The 26,342-nt window shown below is 39.3% G+C and overlaps 1 protein-coding gene across 1 annotated transcript in view; it reads right to left on the bottom strand.

Annotated features, from left to right (window-relative positions):
* Positions 1-26,342, bottom strand: part of ATP10A (ATPase phospholipid transporting 10A (putative)) — a 109,662-nt gene that overhangs the window by 38,747 nt on the left and 44,573 nt on the right. The window contains exons 3-6 of the mRNA XM_031605269.2: positions 8,198-8,283; positions 2,649-2,755; positions 2,415-2,546; positions 128-261 (exon numbers count right to left, since the gene is read on the bottom strand). Coding sequence (XP_031461129.1) covers positions 128-261; positions 2,415-2,546; positions 2,649-2,755; positions 8,198-8,283 — 459 coding nt within the window. The remainder of the gene's footprint in view (positions 1-127; positions 262-2,414; positions 2,547-2,648; positions 2,756-8,197; positions 8,284-26,342) is intronic.

Below are 26,342 nucleotides of genomic sequence, written 5' to 3'. Positions count from 1 at the left end.
AGTGTCTAAATACATTTCTACTTCTTGATTATCTTCTCAGATGCCTTAGTGGTAGAAGGGGTACTACACACCCCGCACATAAATAGAAAATCATAAATACGAGTGGCATTATGCACAACTTGAATACCTGAAAAACTATGATTGCTGTCAGAAATAAATACACTGAAGCTAGAACAGGAGACAAATATTTGCCATCAGGTCCTGGAACATCAAAAACTGGTTTCTTCTTCTCACCGTATTGCCATACCCACAGCCCGTGACCTGCAGAAGAGTTGAAAGAGAGAAAAGTCTACAGTAACTCCAAGATATAAAGGTATATAATATAAACTGGTCCTCAGAGAAGAGTTACATAGGAAATTGATACTTGTTTTCAACTATTCAGTATGACTTGAAAGAGATTCACAAAACCTACTTTTTTTTTTTTTTCCCAGTAGAACTTAGAGCTTAGGAAAGGCATTTATCTGGTCTTAAGGACAGCATCTACGAGTCACCTTCTGGATAAACTTTACCCAAATAAAGCAATCTGGCTAGTGTAAAACAGTAGTTCAGGCTAAGAGTAGCAGCACAGACAACAGCAGGGAAGCTGAGGAATGAAGAACAGGAAAAAAATTAAGCTTTGCTTAAAACCTTTTGTTACTGATCATGATGATAGTTAAATAAATATGAGGATATTATTATTTTGGGAAAAATACACTCTTGTTAAAAACAGAAGGTTGTCTTTTTAAGAATAGTGCTAGGATTTGCAGCTAGTTTCTTCTGAAAGATGGAGGAGAGACCTAAAACAGATGTCTGATGTTTGTAAGGTTAAAATCAAGGATGAATTTCACCACCATAAGAAGTATTCATATTATTTTAATTACACGTCAGAAAACAATAAAAGAGGACAAAAGCCTATTTTAAAATTAATTTTTTGAAAGCCGTTATCTGTCTAGATGTAAATTTGCCTTTACATCCTGATACAATAAAACAGCATTGAACTTCTGAAAAATACAAGCAATATTTAAGCCAAATAAGCAAATTATTTTGTCTCAGTACTTCCAATATCCTCCTACTGATGTCTGTACTTCTATTCTTGATTGTACTCCCAAACCTAGAATGACCTACATCATAACTTGTTTTATAAATAACTTGACTCAGATTCCCTCCACTTATAATGTCTCAATAGAAGATATAAGATTCACTTGACTTTCAGAGAACACAGTTTTGCATGTGTGCAGCACCAGTCAGCTCTGGTTTTGAACTGCTCAACCAAATTTGCTTCCAGCTGTGCATGGTGGTTATCACTTCCTGCACTTTGCTTTGGCCCTCTGCTGGTGGTTTCTGTCCTTGGAGCAGAAGTGACAGAGTAGACATCAGATGTGCCACCTACTGTGTGCCCACCTATTCATATTTACACTCCCACAGCCCAGTGGAGTCACAAAGCAACACAGCCTGCTACTACTGATTGGGGCATCGCTTGTCCTGTGGTGGTGGATGGGACAGCTGAAGGCAGGGACTCCCTGCAATTAAGCCTCCCTCCAATTAAGGTACTGCAGCACTTCAACAGAACCTCGAGGACAGGGCTCCCCCACACTGAGATGCTACACCAAAGTGTCATGAACTCAGCGGAAACAAATACGAGGACTGATTCACAGCTGGAAAAAACTCATCTTTAAGCACTATTTGACAATACCTGGAAAAAGGCATGCTGAGATTTATTAAAATGGCATAAGACTGTTATTAAACTACACTGTGGTTGTTAGGAAACATTCTAATGTTTCCGATGCATGACTCACACACAAACACAAGAGAACACACAAACGTTAGGGATATGGAATTCATATGCAATATATTAACAATCATTTTAGATGCCAGATAATAAGAAATTCATTTCCTTCTCACAAACAAAGAAAAAAAAAGCCTGAAGAGTATTAAGCTCAGTATTTCCTTAAACACTTCAGAAAGTCCAGAGGATCTTCTAGTTGGATTTATGAAGATTTAGACATTTACGTATTTCATCAGTTTCAAAGCTGCAGCCTTGAGTTAATAGACAGTACTGGGGCACAGCCCTGTGCTAATTATGTTTACTCTCTGGTCATAAATTGATCTGTTTGCTGATTAAGGCATGTTATACTCTACTACCTGTAATTTTGAGGTCACTGCCTATAAAGTGGCTTCTTTTGGACTTGTCATTTTTGGAAGTGATAGAATCTATGCATTTGGATCTCCGATATTAATGATTTATGCTTGATTGAAACTAAGAATCCATTTAGACAACTCTGTGTATTAAAACATAATCATTTCAAGGAAAAAAATGTAATAAAGCAGTTATATGGATTTTATGTTTCTGCAGATACACATGTTTTTGCTGAAGCTAAGCACGTGAATCTCAAGAGAGTCTGATAGTTAAGTTTCTATTTTTAAAGAGCACTTACCAATGGCAGAAAACAGACACATGATGAGAAGTATAAGGATACACCAAAGGACATCAGCATTCATCTGTCTTTCAAGCTTACTGCGTTTATAACGAGGTCCATTATTATTTAACAAAGCTTTGGTCTCATGCCCTGCAAAAGCAATTGCGTCAAATGATGTAATAGGGACTCCTGGGTGTATTTTAAGGAAACTATAAAAAGGCAAGTGTGCTCAGACAGAAAAGCAACTTTTACCTGCATAGATTACAATTCCTACAACTTCTTCTGTATTTCTAATAGTACATCCACGTAACAAAAGATTTTCTTTGAACAGTCCATCCTTTTTTCCACTTTTATGTACACTGCAGAAAATTTAAAAGCAGAACAAAGCACAGCATGTCAAAACATTAAGCTTGTTAAATCATACTCTGTAATACAACAAGCCAAGGAAACATCTTCAGAGTTTAAGAAGTTTTCTCAACCTGACGGTGAAATATTCCCTTAGATCTTCCTCCTGGGACAATCCTCTCGCAGACTTTGAAAACAGAATCCCTACCCAGGAATCCCAGACATGCAGCAGTGCAACTGAGCACTACCAATTGCTCTGGCTAGGCTGTGGGATATGCAAATGCACTGGTCAAATGTTCACTGGAGATAAGAAGGCCAAATCTACAGCAAGTACACAGCCAGTTCTATGCTTTGAAAATGCATTAAACTTTTTGTGCATGTACAAATTCTGCGTGTGCAATCACAGTAAACACAATCCATCTACGGAGCAGTTGTGTGCAGAATGCTTACACAGCGTTCATATGTTTTTATCAAAGAAATATGGGGAAACTGGGAAAGGGCAGTGCTTCAGATACAGTGGCACTAAGAAAGATATACCAGGGATAGTGCATATCAGTCAGTTTAGTGAAAAAGAAAGGAAAAAATTTCTGAAAGTTCATCAATAAGGGAGACTGCTTTCAGAAGTGTCTTGCTCTGTAAGAAAGATGAAATGGCATGCACTCTGATGACTGCATGCACCAAAGTGCATGAGAAGAATGGAACAATGCTACATTTTCATTACAACTTCTTATTGTCTGCTCTGTACGGACTGACTCAAATTTCAATTGATTGAGAACTGTGGAAAACAGCCTTATGAGAATTAACTGCTGAACAATAATGACTATTAAAGCATAGGGTTAAAATGTTTTATTAGGTAAGAAAGGCAAGCCAAATAATCATTTCAGACCTCTTCTGCATGAATAAAATGTAATTTAACAGTAGTATACTAGTGCCTCAGAGCAGATGAAAGCAATCTGAAATGTGTTCTGCCCTCGCAGAGTATCATAATCACCACACTTCCAAATTCCAAAAAATCCAACAGCAATAGGAAACTAACAAGAGCTCAGAGTTTAAGAGAAACCCTGAAAAACCCCAATCTCTTATGCTTAAATTAACAGTGTTGTAATGCCAAACTTTATGGCTACCTGGTTTTGAACATTTAAAATACTGTCCCCTGAAATCTGCAATCTAGCTTAAAACTGTGACTTCTACAAAAAAAGTGGATTTCATAAGGAGAAAACTTCTGCTTAGCCCAACCTCCCCATGGGCTTTGCATATGAGAAGAGGTTTTGTTCAGCAAATATCTGTAACTCACTGTTTCACCTTTTGCCAACAGAGCTTTAAGAACTGGGGACTGCTGTATGTCAATAGGTGTAAATACTGATTACCAGCTGGAGAACTATCCACATTTTGCTGGACTTATACCATGGGGACTAATTTTGTAATGAATCCATAGTGCACAAAATACCTATTACTGGGATTCTGCCTCTTGCTCTTCAAGATGGAACCGTGCTTTAGCCTTCCTTCCTCATAAATGGATGTTAGTTTGAGTTCCTAATTCAGTTTCCAAACCACACTTACGAATTCTTTTAATAAATGGACTTGTTAAAGACAAATCTACTCAGGAAGTAATAGCTTTGGCTTATGATTTTATAGCCTTCATCAGTTCTTTACAGTTCTTGACTGTAACAGTGGACTGTGATAGGCATATTGTAGACAGCACGATTACTTGTGTGCTTGTTCTATACAATGAGATAGTTGTTCTTGCTTAGCTTGTACCACATCTGATCCTGCTCCATAGCAATGGTGTTAGCACCTGAAGTTAACCCTGAGGTGCCAAGACCTGCCAACCACCTTCACTCACTGAACCTTCTCACCACAGCCCATCCTCACACACACTTTGCACTGCTTTTTATGTTTTCATATCCAGATGAAGTTGACCAAATCACCTGTTCCTCACCAAGTCTTTAAGAAGCATGGACGAAATCAATGTGCTGTTGTAGAAACAACTCTCCTGGTTTAACACAGGAACTCAAATACAATTTGAGGACAGCTCACATCAGCCTTCTGTTACGTTTTCCCTTGGAACTTAGCCGGCACTAAATAGCAAGGTGACCTATCAATCCTGTAATCAAAAGGCAGTATTTTCTTTCCCTCCCTGGTGTCTCAGATTTCTTACAAAGCAAGTAGTGGAGCTGTCATTCCTTCCCAGCACTTGAGAATCGCAAAGAAAACCTCTGCAGTCTTCAAGGTGGCCTCAGTGCCATCATTGAAAAGAACCTTCCTGACTCTCAGTGCTGATTGAAGTGTATTCTTGTGGACTTTGTACCACTAGAGCTTGTCAGAGAGACACTGACATGTAAGTTAATATACTTTTTCCTTAAAAAGATTGTAATGTGATTTTAAATTATTTTGGCTTTGCAAACTCAGGTCAAGCTTTGAAACAGAAATGCAGGCATTGCACTCTACAACTTCCTGAAGGGAGCTTGTGGTGAGGAGGGGTTTGGCCTCTTCTCCCAGGCAACAAACAGGACCCAGGGAAATGGCTGCAAGTTGTACCAGAGGAGGTTTAGGTTGGACATGAGGAAAAACGGTCAGGCATTGGAATGGCCTGCCCAGGGAGGTGGTGGAGTTGCCATCCCTGGCAGTGTTCAAGAGGCATCTGGCTGAGGAGCTACGAGATCTGGTTTAATTTGTGGTAGCAGTGGTAATGAGAAGACGGTTGGACCAAATGATCTTACAGGTCGTTTCCAACCTTGTGATTCTATGATTCCTATTATTGCTATTATTTTTCCTTCCCACATTCCCTTTGGAACTTTCCAAGCAAATCTTTTGATACTGAATGGTTAAATATAGGTTTCTTTACTTTTCTTGCAAAAAAGCCTTTTACCTTTCAGAGAAAAGCTGAGAAGTTGGAATGCAAACTATGACTTTCCCTTTTGCCTTGCACATATACACATAAGAAAGGTAGGAACAAGATTTTAAGGCCAATTTTGTTATTTTTGGAAGCTGGTACAGAATTTTTGAATGTTTGCCGTGCATACTGTACATACTCTGGCTAGACCCAAGCAGGCAGAGGGCATGTTAGGTTTTACTCTATTCTTTTTACCCAGAACATTTCTTATAGCTTGGGATACACAAGGGTGCAGAAACAGCAGGGCAGTACTGAAGCAAGCACTTAAGGAGAGGCAGCCTCCCTGCCCATCTGCACACGGGGAGTGCATTCAGTGCAGGTCATGACAATGTAACTACACAAGTTATATGTAGTAATGTGTATGATACTATTTTGTAGACACAGGATAGGGCTGGGCCTGTCTCAATGCATTCTGCACTATTTTTGTTGGTTTGTATTATTGTATCTTTTCTCACTATGAGCTGTCAGTGCTACACTGCTTATCCATAGTGATCACAGTTCAGAAAGTTTACAATATGCACACACAAACATTTCTATTTCTCTAAAAAATTGTCTACATAGACATTAGAACATTAGATATATTTTATATTTCAAACAGGAAAAGATACACCTCTTTAAAAATAGAAACCTACTGTCCTCACAGCATACTTATTTAAATAGCCTAGTAGGATTTCTTTTCAGTTGAGATACTTTAAACTAGGAGCTATCTGAATCTGTCTTTCAAGCAGTCACCACTGGTAAGATTTTGAATTAAGATCTGATTTTGACACGGCAATTACATGCCTCAATTTAGATGTGCTAATTACTATTCATCTTGCTAACATGAAATGTAGCCATGATTTCATGATACTAATGAAGAAAATCAAAAACAGAAGGGAAAAAAAAGCCCTCTATCCACTGACAAACTTAGAGAGTTTATTTGTTGACAGTTGATCTCTCTTCCCTTCAAATGTCCCATGGACCTTTGGTTGTAAATGTTTTGGAGCACAGTTGATGAGACCTGGAAATCATCTTATGCTTTCTTTCAGATTCACATATGATGTCTTGACTTTTTGCTGTGCATTTGTTAAACAGCCTTCCAGAATATTCTGTGTGTTACTTGCTACATAACTCAGCTCTGTAACTTACATGATACTGAACTTTTTCACATGGAGTACATAAATAAATACATAATTGAAGACAAATTTATGCATGCGTTCTGTAGCATTCAACCTCTGTTCAGACCTAGTGAAAGATATCCTAGTCCATGGACTAGATGATCTTTAAATGTGTCTTTTAATCCCAACCATTCTATGATCTTATGCTCAATATTTGGGAACTGAGATTCAAACACAAGAAGTGTGCAAGATAAGCTGCCAAACTTTCCATTTCTATATCTGGAAATGTCATTTCTGGAGTACAGCAAGTTCTCTATTAATGTAGACAGTTCCACACTCTCACACAGTAATGTCTAATACTAAACTTTTATCTTTACATGAACTGTAGGGCATTGTGCTGTTAAATAAAGGAACACATTTTCCCACACTACAACTTGACGCAGTTTTGAAAAAGCTAGCCTGATTCACACCAGTTGACAGTACATCCTACACAATTTGTGACATCTGAGAGTAGTAACTGAGCTGGTAAATTGCATCATTATAAAAAACTCCCTAAGCCCCAGCAATTTTCAATCCTTATACCATTTACGCAATTCAATACTGCTTATCACTCCTAATCCAGGTGATAAATTACGGTATTCTATAAAAGAATTAGTGTCTGTTTAGCTCTTTTAATTAAAATGTAGACAAAAACAACAACAACAACAAAAAAACATTCCTAGGATTTCATGTTGCATGAAGTTAAAGACTCTAGAAAAACACAAGAGTGCATCTCTTAAGTCACTGCTAGTGCTGGTGTGTCCACACACTATAGTCCTGGCTACATTAGAAGCAAAGCACTGTGTGCATACTAAAACATTTCTCATTCATTTCTGAGCAGAACAAACTGGCTGGGGGTGAGCACCCAGTTAACGCAGCTCTGTTTGTTTAGAATTGTTAAGTGGTTGTACGTGACTCTGCATGGTAACGTACAAGCATGCCCATTGTATGAGCCAATTGTTTTATCTGGTCTGAATGAGGAAAGGAATATTGCCATAGCTGGAGAAATATCTGTTTCATGTCCTGATTTTCCTCAATGACGTTTATATTAAAAGAAACATCAAACAGACAAATCGTCATAAAAAGAGAAAAACATATTGTGCTTGTTTGTTGGCTCTCTTGAACTGTTGGACTGCTTTTCTATTTCCTACAACTTCCAAATTGACTTATTTCGATCCATGGGGGGAGGGAAAGGGAGAATAGTGGCTGCAACTACACTGCTTCATACACTCATTCTGGAGTGTAAACTGATTCTGGAGTGTAACCTAATCAAAGCTAATAACTACACCACCTCCCTCAGAGGAGAGGTTATTCAGCAGTGACAATGACACAGCTTATATAACTCAGACCAAACCAAAACAGCATGTATTTTGTTCTGTATTAGAGGAAGGGAGTGTATACCAAAGGATATTACATGAAATACTCACATGGAACCTCGAAACCTACTTAAGTCGTTGTTAGGATTCTCACATTCAATGACACTGGTGAACTTCAAGGGGTCAAATTCTGAGTCCTGAAATAAAAGAAGTATTAATGACTTATTGCAAAGACTTGCAAACTATATCCAGAATCACTTTCTTAAATAGCTTTCTCAATATCTCTAAGTCCAGTTTTTTTCCAAAGGCAGTCAGATTAATGACACTGACTAGAGGCACTGAAAATCAAAGGGATCTGAGGAACACCAAACTTCTGCAGGCACTTTGCAAAGTCTCTCTTACTTTTTTATGAAAGAACATGGGCTTCTAAGGACACTATTATTATTGCTTTATGGCAATAATAAATAAATTAATCTACTACAGTAAATTAGACACATATAGTAAAATAACTATTTACTAATTAACACTTAAAACCTTGGTTCTCTAGCTCATTAGTCTGAAGCTGGTATTTTTTGCTGACTGCAGATTTATTTTCCTGTAGGCAACACCTTGTTGTATTAGAGTTAAAACATCCTATCACAGCATAATTATTTGATTTTGTTAAATAAAAATCAAAATTCTTTCTTCTTTGACAGATTAAATAAACCACGCAGTTAAATGAGAGATGCCTGCTTCTGCTGCTGGGACATCTGTTTGTCTCCAGAAATGCAGACTACCATTAGGAAAATGCTTTCCCACCCTCTGAATGAAAGAATCAATTATGAATCATCATTTTATTCAACTTTCAACAGTGATAACACTGCAAATATTATGTTTTATAATGGTTTTGCTGAGCAGCCACAGACTCCAACTAACACCTTTTAGACTATTTTATAGGAAGGGCTTCCTGAGAAATATTAACCAAAAGACAAAAGTTTCAGCTCTCTTTTCAGCTTCTCTAAAACACACAGGTGTCTGAAATATGTATATATTTTCAATATTGGTTTTATTTAGAAGTAAAAGAAACTATTTTTTAAGAAAGAAATAAGAGACTGGAGGATATGCTAGGATCACAATCAGTGGTGCTCCTTAAAAGGAGGTGAAGAATTTCACCAAATACCCTTGGAAGACCAACTTAAAGTACATAGGAGACAATTCAGACCACCCAAATCTGACACTGTTGGAAACCTTTACTGTAATTTTGAGAAACAAGAGATGTTAAGTGAACTGGGAAGCTGGGCTGTCACTTTGAGATAGCTACAGCACACAAGAGTGAAGAATCTCTTTTATTTGCAAAATTGAAGTTGTCACCAGGGGGAAAAAAGCAATAAAAACAGAGGCCATCTTTGAGCAAAGAATAAAATTGCCATGCTGAGAATCAGACTTCCTAAATTATATCAAAGTTGGCAATCAGGTACCTGAGACTTAGCAAGAAATTCATATGATCTCCACACCAACTACTGTTGGTATTTAAGTTCATGGGATATTTCTCCTGGTCAGCCTTAAACTTCTCTAGGTGACTGAGTTTGATTCTGGAAATGTTCAGTAGTATCTACTCCTACGGAGGCACCTGAACTTCCATTAGACTTTAGAACAGAGCAGAGCCTGTAAAGCTGCATGTTCATCCCCTTTGAGCCTTATTCCTCAGCTACTCCCTGCAGACAGGTAGAACTATTAGTAAAGAACTAGGAAAGAACTGCTGGTTGGAACAGATAATGTGAAGCTTCCAGGTCTCAGCACCTGAGATCTGTTACCACATCTCTAAACCTGTGCACTACTATCCCTTGTGTCTTTGCCTTCTTCTTTCTAAGGTGCACATCTACAGACACTGCACCGTCACCAAAGTGCAGGAAAAATAATCTACAAACACTGCTCAAAGTCTTTCAGTAATAAACTCTCTGTCTAAGTACTGTGGTAAAGAAGAACCAACACGGTAGATTAAACAGCATTTGAAACTGGAGGGGAAGAATAGACTGGAAAGGGAAGCACGACTGCCTTTTTGTTAAAATACACACACTGATAGAAGTGTTTGTTCATTTAGTACAAATTTTCATTCAGCAGTCCTAAAACAAGAAAAGAAAGAAATCTTAACACCTTTGCTGGATGCCTCTGAGAGAATCCTGGAGACACTTTATAACAAAAAACAGTGTAATCAAATGCAAGCTTTCTCTGGCTGCTAAACTCATCACAGAGACTGCATGCTTTTCTATGCCATACAGATGTATTAACATTCACTTTTACAGCTGAACTTCCGTTCTGCTATGAATTCATGTCAGCAAAGCCAACAACTTTACAAATAAGAAAAAAATCTGCTTAGAAACTAGAGATAAGGTCTTCACAAATTAAAAAAAAAAAAAAAAAAAAAAAAAAAAAAAAAAAAAGAAGGAAGGATCTTGAAGATCTCTTTCAAGATTATAGAGGACTAAACCTACCTGACCTCTACACAACTACGATGCAACATGCTCTTTCTCCTGTTTGTTGGGTTCTCTGTGTTTATGACTCAGTTTTGGAACGAAAAGTCCCAAATCGTTAAATCTAACTGTCTGTGTACTTGTGTTCTGCTACAATTAACTTGAAATACGTGATTATGATCTTTAATCAGATAATATCTGGGAGGGGAGAAAATCCAATTAGAATAGTAGTTTACGTAAGGGAACAAAGCTGCTAAATTCTGATTTGTTGCAAAGGCTCCTTGGCTTATTAATAAATCAAATAGCTGCAATCTCTTCCCTGTGAAATGGAAGTATAGATTTACACTGTATATTATAGCAACAGCAGTGTTTTGATGTGAAAATGCTTTTGGAAAAATGAAAGAACAAATATGTTACACTGCCTGTGTGTGATTGCTTTTAGTGGTTATAAAGAAACACAAAGCTAACATAAGATTTCACAGTGATCAAAGTTCTGTTCTTTTTTATGCCGATATCCACACTTCAGTAACAAACAAAACAAACTGTGATAATATTCTACTATATTAAAGCTGTGGGAAGCTGCAGCTAGAAGGAAGTTAAAACAAAAACACTGCTTTCCTAGTGCATGAAACATGATTTTTGTTGTTTTCTAGGTAGAAGTACATGGAAAAAAAAGGAAGTCTCCACTAGTACCTTTAATTTTTCTCTCACAGTGCATCACTGTTAAGACACAGACTACATGATCAAAACATGGTCTAAAACAGCACTTTGTGCAGTGGTTATCTCCTGTGCTGGATTTTCAAGTGCTTTATTTCCCACGTACAGAATTGGTAGGTATTAAACCTGCCATAGCCTGAAGAGAATGCAGAGTTCCAAGATTAGCCAGATTGGTAACTGAACTGAGGCTTTCCAGCACCTAGTTTCCCTAAAAATTTGACTTATTTGTCTCCAAGCAGACATAACAACATCAGGCTACTCACAAAAAGCAGCCGGAGGTGATTTTTTTTCTTTTTTAGCATACATATTATACAGTATGTACACCTATGATACAGTACCTTTGCATGTCTCCCAGGCTTGTGCCTTGTGTGCTGTTGATTTGAACAACTGACTTTCTGGTTGAAATAAATCTGAGAGATTTGCTGACTGCACATAACTTTGTCCCAGAATATCACACAAAATTTTTGGATAGCAAGGGCTAGGCCTAAATTATCACAGAATCATAGAATCATTAAGGTTGGAAAAGCCCACTAGGAGCACCTAGTCCAACCAGCAGCCCATCCCCACCATGCCCACTGACCACGTCCCTCAGTGCCACATCCACACGGTTCTGGAACACCTCAAGGGACGGTGACTGCACCACCTCCCTGGGCAGCCTGTGCCACTGCCTCACTGCTCTTTCTGAGAAGAAATTATTCCTAATATCCAACCAGAACCTTCCCTAGCAAAACTTAAGGCCAGTACGTTCATGTCAGTAAAATTTTTCTCTTAAACAACTTGTACTTCTTCATATTCTTGTATTCTGCTAGAATATCAATCTACATTAATACCATTATTTCTATGGGTGAGTCCCTATAAACCACAAGTAAGACAAAATATCTTGCTTATCCTTTAAGCAGAGTTCCTACTAGAGGTAGGGCTTAATTCAGGGCACAAACTGATGGTTGTTAAGACATAACAGAAAAGTATGTTTGAAAGGATACGTGAAGATCATTAGAAAAACAAAAAGTCTGAAAGAAGGACTAGAAATGTTTATACTAATTTATGTGAGTGTCAACTTAGAGAGAAGAAGACAACACAAGCACCACACATTCCAAAGTCCAAGTAAAGCCAAACACATTAAATTACTCTAAAGGAAAGAAGAAATAGCAACCAGTACTCAAAAAAGTTTTTAAACCTGTTAATGCTCAAAGATTGCATGCAATCATATTCCCTCCAGTCCAATCAACTTCAAATACACTTGAAACTGTGGAAGATCTTCAGTATGAGAGACAGATGACATTTAGAGCCAAGAAATGCAGATTTGTCTTGCATGAAGCCAAAAAGGGAATCCTTGTTTTCCTTTCATTTGAGGAAAATGGACCAGTGTAAACTTCTCTGCCCACGCTGTTCATGCTATCTTAGCATTTGCAGATTCATGAAAAAAAAAAAGATTAATTTCACTCTTTTCCAAATGTTAGATATTGCTCCTGCTTTTTTGACACAACACACACACAGTTCCAAGTATCATTCATCTGGGCTCCAGTTTTGTTCTCTGTTGTCTTCCAGGCTGACGCTGTTCCTTAGGTTGGGTTCTAATTTCACATCACCATCACGGTGTGACAGCAATATCACTCTACAACAGGGGTCCAAGATGTACCAGCTGCACACTGACAAGAGTATGCAAGTTTTTTGAAACACTGAACACAAGAAATGTGTTTGCTTGCCTTTGCTCTGGTGAATGTAAGGAATAGCTGGATGGCTGATAAAAACTGTCTGAAAAACTGGATGATCACATGCCTGTCCATGGGGGATTACGAGACGAAACTGGTGGCAGGCCTCATTCAATAATGTGTGGAACCCAGGAAACCCAGTTAGTGTGACTATCATGGTACAACGCAATTCTGTTTATAAAGGAAAATCATAATTAGGTCTTGAAAGATGTGAAACAGGTTTTAATCATTTCTTCCCATATGGTTTGAGAGTTCCAGAAATATAGAAATTAGTAAGTACATTATTTTGTCACTCACAAATGCACAGCACATTCATACATATCCCCACATCATGGATGTTTATATCCTATATTACAAAGCTTTCAGTGACTACAGATTATCCACTTCACCCAACCAATAAGAATTCTTTCATTTTGAAAATGGGAGAATAAAGTGATGGAGAAGATACTTCAGAAGAATGAAGACCACTTTTTGCTTAATTCTTCTGCCATATCATGACATACCAAATGAAGAAGAAAAAAAAAAAAAGAAAAAGAAAAAAAGAGATTTAACTCAGTTAAAAAACTGATTTTCATCCAATGCTTGACTTCACATTCTGACTTTGCCGAAGTAGCCTCAGTTCATTGCCTTTCTATCAAAAAGTGCTGACATCTTAGTAACTTGTAAGCATTTCTGAAAGGTTGAAACTTGTCAAAAGGACACAAAATGATATTTATATTAGGTACTCAGGGATATATTTATGTACTTGGGGATTCCACATAATGTATTTAATTTCTTCAGGAATCTGCTTGCTAGGTAGACACCTAGTGCCCTGCCCATAAATCTTACTCCTTCAAATTTCTTAACACTTAGAAAAATTCATTTCTATTCTGAATTCAGTAATGGAAAAGCTTGTTTTCCTTATGTAAGTAGACTTAGTCAGATTGCAAAAAATCAGTAGCTGAATTTCAAATTAAAGTTCATTTAAACTGCAGATGTAAAGGGTTTTGTGACTAGGCTTTAACAATGTTCTACTGAAACCTATTAAGCCTGATAAGGAGTTCCATTTAAAACAATAAGGTAGGTCTACAATAATTGGGATGTGTCTCTGGGGGAAGCACAAATGCACAAAGGAGAGGAAAACATTCAGGAAAGCTAAAGGAAAGATGTTTTTTTAAAAAAATTTTTCTTAAAACAAGCCACTGTCCCTTATTTCTCTGGTGACTGTTGATATACCACTCTCTGAAAAGCTTATATCCTAACAAGGCAAAGTGTTGAGGGGAAAAAAATGTTACAATGCCTATTTTACAGAGTGAGAAACCAATAGGTAGACAGATCCAGTAATTACAGGCTTCTGTCTCAGAAAAAGGCAATGGAATTTAGCTTTCTCCATCATGACTTTGGAGCTGTGAGATCATTCTGAATCTCTACATTGAAATGCCAGCCCTTCCAGCACTGCTGGCAACCTTGCAAAACTGTCAGAGCTCAAGAAGCAAAACATGCTGCTCTGCCAAATGAGTTAGTTCGACAATTATGGTGTTGAAACAACACATTCCCCTTCGTTAAATGTGTGCTGTACAGGAGATTTAATGGCCTGTTAGTAATAGTAATAATGCATAGTTATTAAAAGATTTTCCTTTATTAATCTGCCCTACTTTACTGCTGCAGAAACCAGAGTTTGATGTTTGTTCCTTCCTTCCAGTAGGACAGCATGTGCACATCAGGATGCCTTTGGATGACAGTGACAACTACTTTTTTTTATCATATTCTGTTTATTTGCTATGGTATGGAACTTATCCAGACTCTTCCCCGCAGTCAAGTTGCTGGATAAGGGCTTTGGGTATATGTCTGGAGGAAACAAGAAGGGAGAAATGGAGTGATGGGGACAACTCAGAGGAAATATTTAACATACAATGATCTGCCACAGTCAGAAGAAAATAAGTTTCCAGTTTAAAAGCTTTTAAATGCAATAAGAATGCATCTCCTCAATGCATCAGTCCATCCTAGTACTGCTTTATTTAGTAGTATCCTGCATTTACACTATAAAACTAATCTGACCTTTTATTAACGTGCAATTGGAATTACATATTGATTTTACATATCCAAACCATGCAGACTGTTTATATACTAGAACACTGAAATGTCTTAATGTCTAAACTGCATTAGTCATTGGCATAATTTATCTGTGCCACTAATTCACAAGAAAAGGAAGAAGCAGTTTGATCTATGCTATTTAGGAACTAAACAGATCCAGCTGTACATCACAATTTAATAGCTTAGTTTTTCACACTGACAACTACTACTATAACTGTTTTTTTTCAGTAGTATTTGTTTAAATGGAACAGAGATTTTCAGTATTTAGGAACACTGGAACAGCAGAGCAAGGCAAATATATGCTAGGGGGCTGATCTTCCTCTTGCTGACTTAATTAAGTTTTCCCCTTTGCAGGAAATAGCATGAGGGAACAACACAATAGTCAGTCTGCAGTGAAAGAAATGGGCTGCAAATAAGGTATTGGAAGACCTTGTATGCACATGCAGCCCAGAAGGCCAACTGTATCCTGATCTGCATCAAAAGATGGGTGGCCAGCAGGGAGACAGAGGTGATTGTCCCCCTTTACTCCGCTCCTGCGAGGCCCCATCTGGAGTACTGCATTCAGTTCTGGGGCCCCGAGGACAAGGATGTGGAACTGTTGGATTGGCTTCAAGGATTATGAAGATGATCAAAGGCCTGGAGCACCTTCCTACGGAGGCAGACAGAGGTAGTTAGACATTTAGCCTGGTGAAAATAAGGCTATGGGGAGACCTCATTATGGCCTTCCAGTACTCGAAGGGAGCTTGTAAGGAGGAGGGAAATCAGCTTTTTACATTAGACAGTGACAGGACAAGGGGAAATGGATTTAAACTAAAATACAGGAGATTCAGATTAGATGTTAGGAAGAAATTGTTTACTCAAAGGGTGGTGAGGCACTGGAACAGGTTACCCAGAGAAGCTGTGGATGACCCGTTCCTGGAGGCATTCGAAGCCAGGGAAAAAAGCAGTCCTAATGAAAACAGACCTTTCATTTTGAATATTACAGGGCAGCATTCGTATTGGCACTATTACAGTTCTGTCAGCCTTTCCATGTGTGTCTCTAGCATGCAGTTATATATCCGAGAAACATATCTCCAGGCTGGTTGCTGGCATGCTGTCTGCACTTCAAATTTTGTCTTGTAGGAACATCTTTCACCCCTTGCTTTCATCCTCTCTCCGGATGCAAACAGCACTGAGAATGCACCTTCTCCACTTCACCCTGGTTGTTTCACTATGTCCCCCATGACCATGACCCTGCTGAGGGGCTGGGTGACAGAATGAGAAGATTAACAGCCGCTCCAGGAGCAGCAAGGCTGTGGCTGACATGTATATGCATGACAGAAGCTGGGAGAACTGCAGAGCACTTCAGGCAAGAGCTTTGCTTTCTGCTCTGTGCTCATCTATTATCCATTCTACTGATCAAATTCCTTTTCGATCAACACGTTCAGGACTGCAGAACCAAAAGGAAATGCACAAGTGCACTTCATCATAAACTCAAGGAATTCAATGGGTGATTTATATAGATGCCAACTGGTCGTACAGTTTTTATGAAAAGAAATTCATGATGGCCTTGAAAGCTGCAAAATGGGACAGCAGAGCCGGGAAATGGTCTGAGGGGGATGAACACAAACCACATGGGTAGAGATTAAGGTTTAGTTCTCTATTCAGGGCTCCAGCCAGGCTCATGCTGTCTTCTCTTCACTGACTCCATGTGTGTCATTAAGTAAGCATGGAGCTAAAGTGTACATGAATATAAGCTGCTGGCTAAGAGAACAACAGAACAGAAGAGCCCCTCGCTCTCATACAATCATCTTACACTGGCTGTCTTCTCTGGTTCCTTATGGAAATACTCATGATTATGAACATTCAAAAAAGATGTAGAAGCGCAACCAATGAGAAAAAATGTCAGAAAACCAACATGGAGAAAGAACATCAATGAATAAATATATTTCTTTGTGTAATTCTTCTTCCATGACATTATAGAATCATAGAATTGTTTGAGTTTAAAGGTACCCTTAAAGGTCACTTAGTCCAACCCCCCTGCAGTGAGATGGGACACCTACAACTACGTCAGGTTGCTCAGACTTATCCAGGCTGATCTTGAAAGTCTCCAGGGACAGGGCATCCACCACCTCTCTGGGCAACCTGTGTCAATGCCTCACCACCTTTATAGTAAAAAAAGTTCTTTCTTATATCCAATCTAAATCTCCTCTCTTTTAATTTGAAACTATTTATTTCCACTTGTCCTATTATGAAACACCTCCTTTGAAATCTTAATTAAAGATTTCTGAACCAGGTTCTTGTTGAGCAGCAGGGTCTAGTGCCATTTGTTTTCTGTTACTTAAGAGCTGACATGATCCACCTCCATGTTTTTAACAGTAGGACAAAGTTATTTTTGTCCCTTCCTGTTACACTGCAGCAGCCTCTAAGTTGGATCTCTGTGACTGTGGCCATACAGACCATGTTGCTATACAGGTGTACAAACATACTTAGCCATCTGGGACATGGTTTTGAATCTGCTACTTAATAAAATCAGGCCAAAAATAAGAAGCAAAGAAGCTTGAAAAAGTTAACTGGGGGCTGGCAAATGTTCATGACAACTTCTACAGGCTTTCTAACCATGCTGTGTGTGAAACATAAAAATCTCTTCCTTTTAGAAGGCAAAAGAATAAGTGTTCTCTTCTTTGATATAAAACAGTCCGTTACTATGTCATTAAGAAAGCTGAATTAACAGCTTAGCACTGCTGTCTATAAATCAACACGCACTACTGATGCTTCTAAGTCAAAAACAAATAGAAGTACAAGCACTATAACTCTATATGGAGAACAGTATTAACTCAAGTCATGTATCTACAGAACAGTCATACACATATATTAAGTGTCTGACCATCACGGAGTTGTAACAGAGCTTAAAGGATGAACCTGAGTATAATGAATGAATGGAAATGTTTGTGAATTTCTTGAAATAAAAGTTCCCATGTAAAATAACTTCCCATGTAAATAACAGTTTATGCAAATGTCTACAGCTCTCTGTGGCCTTATCAGTACTAAAACGTGTATAAGACTTGGGGGGTAACAGGTGGAGAAAAGAGAAGTGGAATTGAGGTTCACATCTTAGATGTTGAGATAAATACAAGAGTTCCTCATTATGTTCCTCTGCCTTTTCTGGTAGAAAAGGAGACCCTTTCCTTACTTCGGTGCTAACAAAGGAAACTGAGACCATAAAATCATTTCTGCAGTTACACAGACCTCTATACTGTGAACCCTCCTGTTCTGTAAAATAAAGCCCTTCTGTCTTTTCTTAATCACTGATACTGCCAACTGGGATTGTGCTCTCAGAGACAAATGTGGTAAGATATGCTTCCAGCTCTAAAATCAAGTGTTCTCAGCATTACATTATAAAATCTAATTTCTGAGAACAGGTATCTCAGATATTTCCCATGCTCAGCTGAGATGCCAGTGTATGGCAAAGGAATAAACAGTTCCAAAAATAAACTTGTTTAGTAAAACTGAATTGGGCTGGGGGATCGAAAAAGTCATGAGAAAGCAATAAAAATAAAGATGAGTTTAATGGGAAAACCTCTTCTTAGATTGCTTTAAGTGCAAATGTTTACTTCTCTGTAGTAAGAAACAGTACAGCATTTCATTTTCTCTATATACATGAAATTCTCTACCATTTTCTAACACTTTTCTCAGAAACAGCACAATGAAGAGATGCTGGACTAGCCATATGGAGAATGAAATCTTCCATCTCTTTTAGAGGTTGGCTGCAGCACAAGCACTGGCACAGTATGTTGCCTTATATTGTTTTACCACTGTTCCACCAGTGCTGGATTAATTGCCTGAGGAATGGGAGATCCCTTGCAGCCATTCAAACTTAGTTTCATCACTTCAGCCCCTTTCACTCATATTTAAACACAAAAACATAATCAGTCAACATCAATGGTGAAAGTCAAGGACCCAGCACCATTCAGAACTCTTTACCCAACTCAGCCCCCAGTGATAAGATTAAGATATCAAAAATCTGGTCTTATTCAAATTCTTTGTCCCTTTAATTAATCTCTCTTAACAGTCAAACCTGTGGCCTAGACACCTGCACAGTGGTAACCAGAAAAAGATGGTGACCTTGCTCGAAACTAGCTGAGCAGGAAGTGAGCCATCATTCTTCAGTTTCTTTATATTTGCATCCTTTCCCCTCATCTCTCAGTCTGAGACTGCATGCCATGGTCAAATAGCCAAGTGAAAAATGGTTCTCCTTAGTCCCCTAGGATTCTTAGTGAGCATAAAGGTCTGTCGAAGCACAGACTCAGATCCTGCCCAGCAATATGACATTCTGCACGCAGCTGCTCTCCATGTGTTTTTTTTTTCTTAGAGGGAAGATAGTTGCTTCCTCTCCAACTAGAGATATTCCGTTTCCACAAAAGTCATCTCTGAAGATGCAACAGTGGAGATGTAGAGCTTTTCATAGCGATTCAACCTTCATCAAAGTAATTTACTGAACATTCTGGGTGTAACCTTTAACAAGGGTCTTCAACGGTTTTGACATGCAAGTGTTTTGCACTAAACAGAAGGCTCATTTTACTAAAATCTTCAGCTAAAATGTAAAAAAAAAAAGTTCTTAATTTGACATAGTCATAGTGCATAGGGAAAAATGTTATTTTCTTTTCATTGTTTGGTTTTCTTTTTTTTAAACTCTTTTTTCCCTCAAGGAGATCTAATTTTGTCAGTGTGTGGGGGATGGAGCACTAATTTTGTGCATATCAGAAATTTTCAAGTCATTTTTTCTATCCTTGAAAACCTTTTCAAAATAATGCAAAAAAAAAAAAAAAAAGGCACACACAGCATAATCCCCTGAAGATGATGTTAGAAATACAATCACTGTTCCTGTAGCCTGATTCTACCCTATAAAAGCACTTACAGTCTAAATAAGACTGAGTATGCTGATTAGTTGTCAGCTGTTTGATTACAACAGAGTACTACTTCCACTTACTGAAGTAGCACCACTCAGTGAGTAAGGAATTGGCTAGATGGTTGTATTCAAAGAGTTGTGGTCAACGTCACCATGTGCAGGTGAAGACTAGTGACATGTAGTGTCCCTCAAGGGTCTGTATTGGGACCCAGTATTATTTAATATCTTTCTTAGTGACATGCACTGGAATCGAGTGCACCCTCAGTAAGTACACAAATGACACCTAGCTGTGTGGTACAGTCAACATGTTGGAGGGAGGGGATGTCATCCAGCAGGACTTAGACAGGCTCAAGAGGTGGGCATGTGTGAACTTCATGAAGTTCAACAAGGTCAAGTGCAAGATCCCACATCTGCGTCAGGATGATCCCAAGTACAAATACAGGCTGGGTGGGGAATGGATTGATAGCAGTCTTGAGTAGAAGGACTTGGGCTGTTGGTTGACATAAGTTCAGTTTCTCAACATGCAACATGTGTGCCTGCAACTGAGAAAGCCATTCGTATCCCGGGCTGTGTCAAAAGGAGTTAAACAGGCTGAGGGAAGGTTCTCAGCTGAGGGGGATTCTACCCCTCTAATCTATTCTCTTGAGACCTCATCTGCAATACTATGTACAGCTCTGGGGCCCTCAGCACAAGAAGGACAGGGAGCTGTTCAAGGGGGTCCAGAGGAAGCCACAAAGATGATTAGAGGGTTGAAGCACCTCTCCCATGAAAGTTGTGGGAGCTGCTCAGTCTGGAGAAGAGAAGGCTCTGGAGAGACCTCATTGTGGCCTGTCAGTATCAAAGGGACTCTTACCAGGAAGCATAGTGATAGGACAAGCTGTTATGGTTTTAAACTAAAAGGGGGTAGTTTTAGATTAGATGTTAAGAATAAATTCTTCACTATGAATGGTGAGGCACTGATAGAGGTTGCCCAGAGAAGCTGTGGATGCTCCACGTCTGGAAGTGTTCAAGGCCAGGTTGGACAGAACTTTGTGCAACCTGGTCTAGTGGAATGTGTCCCTGCTCATGGCAGGGAGGTTGGAACTGGATGGTCTTTAAGATCCCCACACCATCCTATGATTCCATGATGACAGCATGAGCTTATTAGTGGGCCAAGCAGTGACAAGGGAACTTTCTGAGATAATGAGCTCATATCAGTAAGTTCAATGTTAGTCTGCCTGGTAATTGTGCTGATTTTACTTTAGCTGTTCTTGGGCTAGCTCAATCAATACAGATGGCTACACAAGAAACCTTAGCTCTGTTTAAGGTAAATTAGAACTTGAAAACGGCTTTCTTACTTTTTTTTTTTCTTCTTCTTTTTTTTTTTTTTTTTTTTTTTTCTAATGGAAAAAAAAAAGCTGAAAGAAAGAGAGCTTGAATGCTAAAAGAATGTCCACACTGAGACACTGAGCTGCCCTGGGAGCTGTCTTCATGCAAGAAACATGAGTTGCCCTTCTTAAAGTACCTAACAAATAGTGCAGCCTACAGTTATCAACACAGCCAGGCTTAGAGTGCAGCCCTTCTACAAAACAATTTTACCTTTTCTTTTGAACTAGTTTCCGTTCAGGACTCATGGGGAAAGAAAGAGATGTATAAATGTCCTAATGCTTGGAAAAGGGAGACATGGGACTACTTTTCTAAGCAGTATCTAAGATGTTTCCAACATTACACAACAACATGCTGGATGATAGTTAGAGCTGTCAATTCAGCCTAACTTCCAGACTGGGATGGAAGAGCAAATGTGCTTGCAGTAAGCACAGGCTCTGAGTTTATACATATTCCAGAAGGGCTCACATACTGTCTTGTAAGGAAATCAGTCTGAGTTATTTTGGTGCTAGTCTGCATGCAAATGAATCCTCCGAACAGGCAGATCATATTCAAATCTGCTTTTTAGACAAAATAAATAAGCAGCCACAAAGTCATTTGCAAGGCTTTTCTAAATCTGTTAAATCATGCTACTACAAGTTTGTTTTGAATAAAGGTCTAGTCTTTGAGAAAAAGAGAAAATAAATCCATCATCTCCCCCCGCCAGCTCTCAGGGAGATAAATGCACTTTCTCAAAGGGGATGGTAGCTGCTAGACTTAGCTTAGTTTTCAGCTGAACTGAAGCTTTCCACAGTAACATCTAGGACATGGCCAGTGGTTAATAAACCATAAGCAACTCCACGATCTACAGTGAGTCTTTGTACACTTTGTTGAAAGGCATACTGAGTGAAAACAGTGGAGTATTTTGTTTGTTTCATACTGCAAGGCAGTAAGAAAATGTAAATGTTTTTCGTGGGTCTAGATTCATACTATCAAAATAACCTAAATCAAGTTTATGAGACCTGAAAGGAAGTTTTGAGCTTTTGCAGTCCAAGCAGTATCTGCTTATCCACTCTGTGAAGAGCGGCTGACAAAACTTTTCACATGCATGTAAAACATTCCATGCGCAATTAGGCAGGGTGTGGTGGCAAAGCAACCCAGAGAGTCATACAGAAAACACTGATTCTTCTTTCATAATGTGTCTCCTATTAGATCCAGCACAACAGAAATTGTTGCTGTGACTAGACAGCAGCAAAAGTTGGATGGAAACTAGAAGAAAACTGTGTAATACCAAGAAACACTTTTTTTTTTTTCCCCCAACAGATACTTACTGGTAACACCATTAGATCAGCCACAGGGGGATTTAGTGAAGCACTTTCCCTCTTAGCTGTGTCACACTGTACACACAGCTCTGATCTGTTTTTCAGTGTGGACAGTTCACCATCCTTTCAGTTTGCAAGGGTGGAAATGCAGAAATACATTTCTGACATTTCTAACACACCCTGGCACTGCAGTTTCAGGATAGCAAGATCACAGTGTTCACAATCTTGGAGGAGAAACTGTCAAGGCCTTTGAAAAAAAACTCTATTCTTTTTTTTCTTTTTCAACCTGCTTACTGTGCAATTTCTTTATTTGCAAGATTGACTGTCTTGAGAGTCCAAGAACGAGGTACACATTCTAACTAGAATTGTCAGACATACAAGCCACCAAGGAGGAACGTATTGATGACTTTTCACAGCTTGCCTATCAATGGAACGTAGAACGGTGTACAGAAAGCAGTCTTGTGTTAGACAGATTCCATTCGTTAACAAACACACAAAGCTAGCAAATAGTAGGTTCTTGGTGTACTAAAAATTATTCAGATGAATCAATGCAGCACAAAATAAGCAACATTTCTGGTCATTTGCACTGTAAAGGAGGACAGCTTCTTGGAATTCAGAAGCGGAGAGGTCCAATCCCAGCCCACAAATGCTGATCTTGGATCTTCTGAGCGTGTGTTTAGAGCATAAGAATGTCTGCAAAATACTGGAGACACAGATGAGAACTGTTTCTATAACTGCTTATTGCAGTTTCTAGCGTCAGGCCAAAAAGAAATCAGAACAGTACTTTTCTTCCAAACAAAGGTTTGGACGAGGGAAACTGTGACCTGTTACGTCCTCTGCAACTACGCTGTTAATCCCAAATTGAGACACAAAACAAGTCTTCGTACCATGCTGGCAGAATAGTGACTGTTCGAAGGGACAGTTCTGCCTAGCATAACAGCTCTGGGCTTGCTGTTCTCTCGAAAGGGCTTTTGAGAGCATGCTGTGGCTGCAGGAGCAGTGCCCAGAGCATGCCACACTTAGCAATTCCAAATTGATAGTGAAGATCTTGACTGTAAATTGCACGAGTGGGCACAGGGCAGGGACAGAAGCAGGAAAGCATTAAAGTGGCTTAAAACAACTGTTTCACCTCTGCCCCTGCTCCTTTCCCATGCCCAGTAGGGCAGTGGGTATAGAAATAGCTACCCTTTATTGACCTACTTCCCTGGCGTATTCTCAGAAATAATTCATATAGGAAACACAGAAATGCCAAGCTTTGTAACACAACTTATTTTAAATGTTTGAGACACTGCTACAGAGACATTATTCAAAGACTTCTATGGGCAGCTGATATTTTAAGAAGAAGCTTCCAGAAAATCTTTATTTCTTGTCTCATGATAAGCCACATGACCAGGCAGAATCATTTTGTAAAGAGGACAGTGTGGGAAAGAGAGGGTCAGGAATACATAATCTATTTGTTTGTTTTCCTGCTTGAACAACAAGGCTGTAGAATGAGATGGAACCAAACAGCTATGAACATAGCTGAAAGTTATTCCACTGAATAAAATGGCAATATAAAAATACAGAAACACTCTTGTCCAATCCATGAATAGCTTAGGATGTAGGTTCTATAAAAGATTTGTGAACAAACATTGCTGAGCTTTGATAAAAAGATGGTCAGCATTCAATGCAAGAGAATGTTGACCTTCCAAAGTATTTTATGAGATGTAACAATAAATCCCCTCCAGTTGTGGTGACTTGAATATATCCAGACAGGAAATGAATTTCACTCACAAATATAAGTGTGACCTGGGTATTCCATGCTGTTTATACATTGCTGTTTAACTTCTACTCAATGAACATTTTCCAAGCAGCTTCCTCCCTCCATCCTACTGAGTATCTCTCAGCAGGGCAACACCTTCAAGAACCAGTAAGAGCCAAACTAGTCCGAGGGGATGCAGGTAATGCTTCTGTATGATTTAACAGTGTGCTCAGACATGTTTTAGCCATGACTTTAATGAGGATGGCAAGGATTCTGTTCGATGATTCACGTGACACTGTTACAGTGAAACTCTGTGATGCTGCAGCCACTGAGGGCTTGGAACTTGCAGGTGTGCACTTTGCCTACAGCTTAGCTGACACACAAACCAGGGCTTGGATATTTCCTGCTTTCTCAGCTATTTTAGGAGAGGGGTGTTAGTCACGTGTGGTTTTCTCACAAGCTCTCTTTCAATACTTGACTCCTTGGGGCCCAGGAGTGTTTTCATTGAAATGAATGAGCTTTCTGTCACTGATGCCAGTTTAACCCCTCACAAATTATTATGGACCCTACCGCTACCATAGCTAGACACCTAATGATCTAAAAATTATTTCAAGAAATTATTTATCCACACATCTGGTAACACAGTTTGGGGATGGAAAAGTCTCATAACCAACTTACACTACAGAGAACTAAGATACTGAAGGAGAATAGGATGGAAATGCAAGGAGTGTCAGGTGTTTATGAAGCAGACTACAAGTATCCACACAGTAACTGATTTCTTCAAAATGCCTGCTTTGATGCTATTCAGTAGAGCAGGGTAAGCTGAATAAGCCATGCCACAAATACCGTGACTGAGTTGCTTGGCACATAACCTAGCTGTGACTGGTGGGCATTCTTTCCTCAGCCTTCTTCCCCAGTGGGGTTTAATTCAGTCTCTGATAAATTTTAAACTGAGGAGAAAATTACACGACCATTCGCTTCTAAACAGAGTCTTGTAGAACTGTAGAGAATCCAAATTAAAAGTCTTCAGCTGCCTAGTCTGGAGATCAGCAACTTAAACCTCACTGAGTGTGAAAAACATGAAATTGCTGGAGTAGTCCTTTCCAGTTTTCCTACTAAAGCTATATTACAGAATCACCAAATCACAGGATGGCTGAGGTGGAAAGAGACCTCTGGAGGCCACGTAGTTCAACCCCTGCTCAAGCAGGGCCATCCAGATCAAGGTGCCCAGGCCCATGTCCAAGTGGCTTTTGGAGATCTTAGAGGAGGAGACTCTACAACCTCTGGGCAGCCTGTGTGAGGGATCCATCATCCACACAGCACAATGCTGTGTGGTGTTCAGAGGGAACCTCCCGTGTGCCAGTTTTTGCCCACTGTTTCTTCTCCTGGCACTAGTCACTTCTGAAAACAGCCTATCTCTGTCTTCAATGCATCCTCCCTTCAGGTATTTAGACATTGATGAGATCCCCCCTGAGCATCCTTTTCTCTGAGCTAAACAATCCCAGTGCTCCAAGCCCTCCCTTTTATGATAGATGCTCCATTCCCTTAATCACTTGGACTAGGTTCTGTATGTCCATGCCTGTTTGCACAGAGCCCAGAGCTGTCCCACTCCCTCAGCCTGCTGATGCTGACTCTTCCTCATGCAGCCCAGGAAGCTGTGAACCACCCCTGCTGTGAAAGAGCCCTGCTGGCTCATGTCTAGCTTGAGTACTGGGTCCCTCTGGGCCTTCTTTGCAGAGCAGTCCCCAGCACAGACCGGTGTATGGGGTTGTTCCTTCCCAGGTTAAAGACTTCACCCTTCTCATTGTTGGACTTCATAAGGTTCCTGTCAGCCCATTCCTTCAGCCTTTCCAGGTCCCTCTGGACAGCAGCATGACCTTCCAGTGAATCAGCCACCCCCAGTTTTCTGAGAGCGCATTCAATCCCATTGTTCAGATCACTAATGAAGATGGGTTAATGCATGCATTTGTTTGCAGGGTAGTGACAGAGCTCAAAGGCTCTGGCCACAT

Source organism: Phasianus colchicus, chromosome 1 (assembly GCF_987193195.1).
Source record: "Phasianus colchicus chromosome 1, bPhaCol1.hap1.1, whole genome shotgun sequence".
Lineage (NCBI taxonomy): Eukaryota > Metazoa > Chordata > Aves > Galliformes > Phasianidae > Phasianus > Phasianus colchicus.
The sequence above is the reverse complement of the archived record's forward strand: the minus strand, read 5'-3'. Positions and strand labels throughout refer to the sequence as shown.